This window comes from Asparagus officinalis, chromosome 7 (genome assembly GCF_001876935.1).
Source record: "Asparagus officinalis chromosome 7, Aspof.V1, whole genome shotgun sequence".
Taxonomy (NCBI): Eukaryota; Viridiplantae; Streptophyta; class Magnoliopsida; order Asparagales; family Asparagaceae; genus Asparagus; species Asparagus officinalis.
Genome location: NC_033800.1, coordinates 7,315,826 through 7,321,162, shown reverse-complemented (window position 1 = coordinate 7,321,162; position 5,337 = coordinate 7,315,826). Strand labels below are relative to the sequence as shown.

Here is a 5,337-nt window from a genome sequence, read left to right as displayed (position 1 = left end):
ACTAAGCTTGTTTGTTGTGCTCGATCTCCTCTGGCAATTTTTGTTGCAATTACCCTCTTTTTCAACATCTATGGAATCAAATAAAGCTAAATATTGGAACTCCTACACACTTAGGCCAGTTATACAGGCCATAACAGTCAGTTCCCTAGCCAGGAGCAAGCCAAATAAATAAAGTGGGGGGAGAGTTAAGAGATCACATTGGGGGGGTGGAGCTCGAAGATGGCAAGATCCAATGAACAAGACTCCCCCAGATTTTCATGTCTCAAGACTCCTTTGTCCTCTTTCTCCCCCCAAAATTAAAAAAACACAGCCCCACGAAACATTATCAGACCCCTAATTATCAGTTCATAATCCAAGGTTTAAGCAAAGTCTATGGCAATTAATAAGCCATGCTATAAACTAAACTGAGAGGCCAATTAATCTTTTGAGCCGCTTGTCTTCTTGAATAAACTAATATAAACCAAGGATGAAGTATATTCACATGACATGGCGCTCTTCTCTATGCTCTTAATTTGTCAGGTTCTATCTGTGTTTATTTATTTATCCCGAGAGGATAAAATCTAAAGATTATAGGAGAAATAAACTTATGATAGCCCTTATGACCACATGGAACTTTTTTTTTCTAGGTATTACTATACACCCAACGCAATGTTGAGTGTAGGAATACTGGAGCTAATAAAAGAATGAAGTAACACGGTAGGTCAACTCTACGTTTGGCCTTTTTTTTTGGCATTGTTTGAGCTTTAAATGCAATTTGAAGAGAGACTACCGCATCAAAATGTTATAGACGTGAGGTACTAGGCTTAATTGATTTGATGCAATTCTGATCAGGACAAGGTGTGGCTATACAATGTAAGAGCCATGCAAAACTATTTTGTAATTATGTCGCTTCAATTTGTTTGGCAACCTCGCAAAATTTTAAAATTCAATTACTGTCTTAAATTACCCTCGGTATATTTTTAAAGAACAATTTTTCAGAACAGTCCCATTTTAAATTTTTTTTAAATCGACCTTTTTTTTTATTTACCAAAACCGACCCGATTTTTTGATTAGCAGCTTAATCACCTTCCTAAACAATCGAGGTTGTCAACCCCGACTATTTAGGAGGGTGTTAAACCCTAATTAGAAGCCTTAAACCCTAAAAATTAATGTCCTTAACAGTCGGGTGATTAAGCTGCTAATAAAAAAATCGGGTCGGTTTTGGTAAATAAAAAAAAGGATCGATTTAAATAAAAAAAATTTAAAATGGGGCTGAAGTGAAAAATTATTCTATTTTTAAATATTGAGTAGTCATTGATAAAATTGGAGAAGAGCGCGAGCTCTCATCATCTTCCTTAATAAAGAGCAAATTAAACATGAATTTTTTTTTCTTGAAATTCTCAAGTACATTTCTGACTTTATGTAAATCATGCAGCTTTGGCAACTTTATTAATACTTTCGAGTAATATTTGTATTTGTAAATTGGTAGTGTGGTAGGTCAAGGATATATCATGACTTGATGTATGTACCGTGTACATCGGTGTACCTGCCCATTCCTCTACATGCATGGAAATATACCGTAACAAATAATTAAAGACGACTTAATTGATCAACCTACTTTCTAGGATATTTTAAAAGACTCTTGGATGGATTTTCTACGGCAATAATAATTGTATTTTGAAATATTTCCTAAACAGCCAATTTTCCAAACTTGTACGAGAAGTAAAAGTCCAATGGAGGGAAAAACGCTAGACTTACCAAATAAATCCAAAAATCAAAAAGAGCTCAAAAAAGGCAGTAATTCTTTTTTATTAGGCGATTTTGTTTTTGATTGACAACTGACAGAAAAGAAAAGGGAAAGGGAAAAAAAAAAAAAAGAGAATAGTCAGCAGTAGGGACCCACAAAAGCTCACGGTGCAAAATTGGGTTTCGACTAAAAGTGGGTCTATTTGGGGAGAATCCCGCGTTCCTTATTTATTTAATTCAGAAAGTACTCGCAAATAATAATAATAATAATAATAATAATATTTTTTTTATGGTGCTCTGTTTCTTGGTTTCCATAATAATAAAAGCCGGGTCTTGGGGTTTCTTGGAAGTTTGCTAGTGGTTATATAAAGGGGGTAGGCTAATTGTAGTTTTTCTCCTGGTGTTTTTTTTCTCTTTATAGGATTATTATAGGATTGGATTTTGAGAGGAAGATGGGTGTGAATCCTTTGGCTCTGTTAGAAGGCACCATGGCCATTGAAGGAGTGGGTGTTCCTTCTTATTGGGGTTACAATGACTACAATGAGGTACCCATCCCCACCCCTAGATTTATATTTCTTTTTTTGGGTTTCTGTCGAGTTTTGGCTCATGGGTTTCTTTGAAATTCAACAAAAAACAGAGTAATTTGGGTTAGATTTCTTTCAGTTGTGGTTATTTATGGTTGTGAATTTAATGGGACAAGTTAGTTCTACTTGCATTACATTGCAAGTAAGATTGAATTGTTTTCTTTTTAGTTTGGAATTTCGTGTATTTTGATGTTGTCTATTTTGTTTATGGGTTTCTTTGAAAATTCATCCGGAAAAGAGTTTTTTTTTCGTTTTGTTTTTTTTAACTTTCAATTGTAGATACTCTTAGCAGTGAATTTTGATGGGTCAAGTCAATTTTGCCTGCATTGCATTATAAATTGCGAGGAATTTTTTTGAGTTTTATTTCCTTCTCATACCGTGTAAAAAGATTTGATCTTTTTCGTTAATTATCAATAATCTAAGAAGTAAACTTTAGTTTAAATAACAATAATTTCACTTACTTGTTCTTTTACGATGGTGGGGTTTCAAGAAGATTCAGAACCAGAAAGAAAGCTCTGTTCTTTTCCTTGTCATTTTCTATTATTATATAGTTGAATTCAATTATGAGTTGCTGCAGTTTGATATTCATATTTGCTTATCATCCAACAGACTTTAACGAACTTGATTAAGTTATGATAATGGCTGTCGCTTACTATCATTAGCAGTCAAACAAATCATCAAAATTGTTTCTTTCTAGTTAACAAATCTCTGATGTGATTCTGTTGGATTCAGACTGTTGAAGAGCTAAACCTGCAGAGGCTAATGGACACAACATTGGAGCTCCAAGCTTTCCAAATGAACGCAAGAGAAGAGCTAAAGAAGAAAGAAGCCCAAATCCAGAAGCTTCTCCATTTACTCCAACAGACAACTCAGGAAAGAGATGAAGCAAGAAGTCAGCTCAACCTCCTCCTCCTCAAAAAACTCATCCCTGAATCCCCCACCAACCTCATTCACCCCAGAGCCAACTCAACCACCACTGAATCCGACAGCAACGGGTCATTCTTCGATCAAGAAACAGTCGTCGAATCGACCCACAATGCAGTGATTGATGCTAGATTGGAGCAGCTTGTCAATAACAGGCCATTGCCAGAGAAGGGAAAGCTTCTGGATGCAGTAATGAGAGCTGGGCCTCTGCTGCAGAGCTTGATGGTTGCTGGGCCTCTGCCGAGGTGGAAGAATCCGCCGCCATTGCAGCAGCCTCAGATTCCTCCTGTGTCTGTCAACGGAAGGAGTACTCCTTTGGTCCAGAGCTCTGTTAATGGGTTTCACAATGAAGGATTGAACCTTGGTTTTATGATGAAGAGGGCTGTGGGTTTGCATTGTGTTGGTGGGTTTGAGGGTTTGAATGCTAAGAGGCAGAGGTCTCAATGACTGGCTTGATATTTTTACCAAGTTCATGTGATGTTTCTTTTTTTCTCTTTTTTTTAGGAGGGAGGCTACTAATTTGGTTTTCTTTTTATTATATATATATATATGTACATTTTGGTGTATATGGATGAGGATGTGTTTTGAAATTAAATGGTTATGAGCTTTTAACAGTGAAGATTTTGCTGAAAATCCCATCATTTTGCTATCTGTTTGTTTTTTTTTTCCTCAGACGGTTCATGTTGTAAGTTCGTTTCAGTGATGCAATCTGAGTAAGCAGCGAGTGATAAAAGCCCTTAATTATGGAGCAAAAGCGAGAATCTTTTTTATTCTTGATGTTTTCCTTGATGTTGTCATTCTATTTTGCATAAATGATCAGTTCAAACAAGAACTATCCATAATCTCTATTCACTGGGCAGTTTATACACAAAATATTTAAATTAGTGTAAAAACAAGGACATTTGGGCATTAATGAACAACAAAATTAGTCAATTCTATTTTTTTTGGAAAAGAATATAAAAAAGGTCAGATAGTTCATATAAGTGAATTAAAAGAAACTAATTCTTCAAGATGAGAAATTTATATATAGATACGTTTGAAAATGATGTAAAAAAAATTTGTTGACGATCCTTCCTCATGGATTAATATAAGGTTTGCCTAACATGTTAATCAGTTTAAAATTTGTTTCGCTCAAATGCGTATTACTAATATAATCATCATATTTTTCCTCTCAATTCTTTATCTTCTTTTTTTTTTTGCGGATTGAGACCTCTCTAATGTTTCAATGTATGCCAAAAGTCAAAACCATGCGAACTTTTATATATTTTTCCTTGTTTTCACTTTCTCTCCTGTGCTTTATGTTTTGATCAGTTTGTGTGCATTTATGGGGGTTTATTGTGACTCTCTTATCAAAGCATCGTTTGTGAAGCAAATTTTCAAGAGGTCTTGACTCTGTTTGTAATCCTGCAATTGACTTGCCTCTTGTGGGCAGATTCTTTCTAATTAATTTGACCCCTATTCACATTTCCTACAAGATCGAGTAGCAAGCAAGAACATTTGCATGATTGTTCAGCTATATTTTTTTTTTTTTTGTTAATATTCTTTGGTATTGTTGCTTAGGGGATGTTATCAAAATGATATCTGTTGATGGATGTATAAAACATGGGGGATGCATGAAAAACCTTTCTTTTCTATTTTTCTAGCGACAGACTTTTTTGTCGTTGAGTAGACATTTGCTTACATCTCTAGAACCTCACATGATGCAAAATGCATTGGTCACTGGCATTTGTGATTATTAAGTGGAAGATGCGCATGGCAAATTTGCATTATTAAGAAATCTTTAGGTTAATTTGGAGTTTGTCATTGTTTTGCCTCATCTTTTTGACCAAAATTCAATGAAATTTTCCACCGTATGCATGCATATAGATTCGCACATGCTACACGCTAGGTGGTATTATCAGCATGTATGCTCATTCTCACTGCATTTTTAGTAAGAACAAGCTGCATGCAAACAAAGCAACTGTGAATCTCATGGATAATATCAATACATGCAAATCAGATGGAAACCATTGTTAGTTTGTTACCATATTTCGTCGGTGCTGGAAGTAAACTACAGTTGAATCGTGTTAGATATTTTGAAAGAGAAAACAGACTCATTATAAGA

The 5,337-nt window shown here is 35.0% G+C and overlaps 1 protein-coding gene across 1 annotated transcript; it reads left to right on the top strand.

Moving 5' to 3' along the window:
* On the top strand, positions 2,090 to 3,847 carry LOC109850818. Its single transcript, XM_020420881.1, has 2 exons — positions 2,090 to 2,270; positions 3,042 to 3,847. Exons 1-2 carry the CDS (start codon positions 2,178 to 2,180, stop codon positions 3,678 to 3,680), a joined length of 732 nt encoding a protein of 243 aa, XP_020276470.1. The 5' UTR covers positions 2,090 to 2,177; the 3' UTR covers positions 3,681 to 3,847.

Coding starts and splice junctions, on each gene's coding strand:
- LOC109850818 (XM_020420881.1), top strand. CDS start 2,178: ATGGGTGTGAATCCTTTGGCTCTGTTAGAAGGCACCATGGCCATTGAA. Junction 2,271..3,041: donor GTTACAATGACTACAATGAG/GTACCCATCCCC, acceptor TGTTGGATTCAG/ACTGTTGAAGAGCTAAACCT.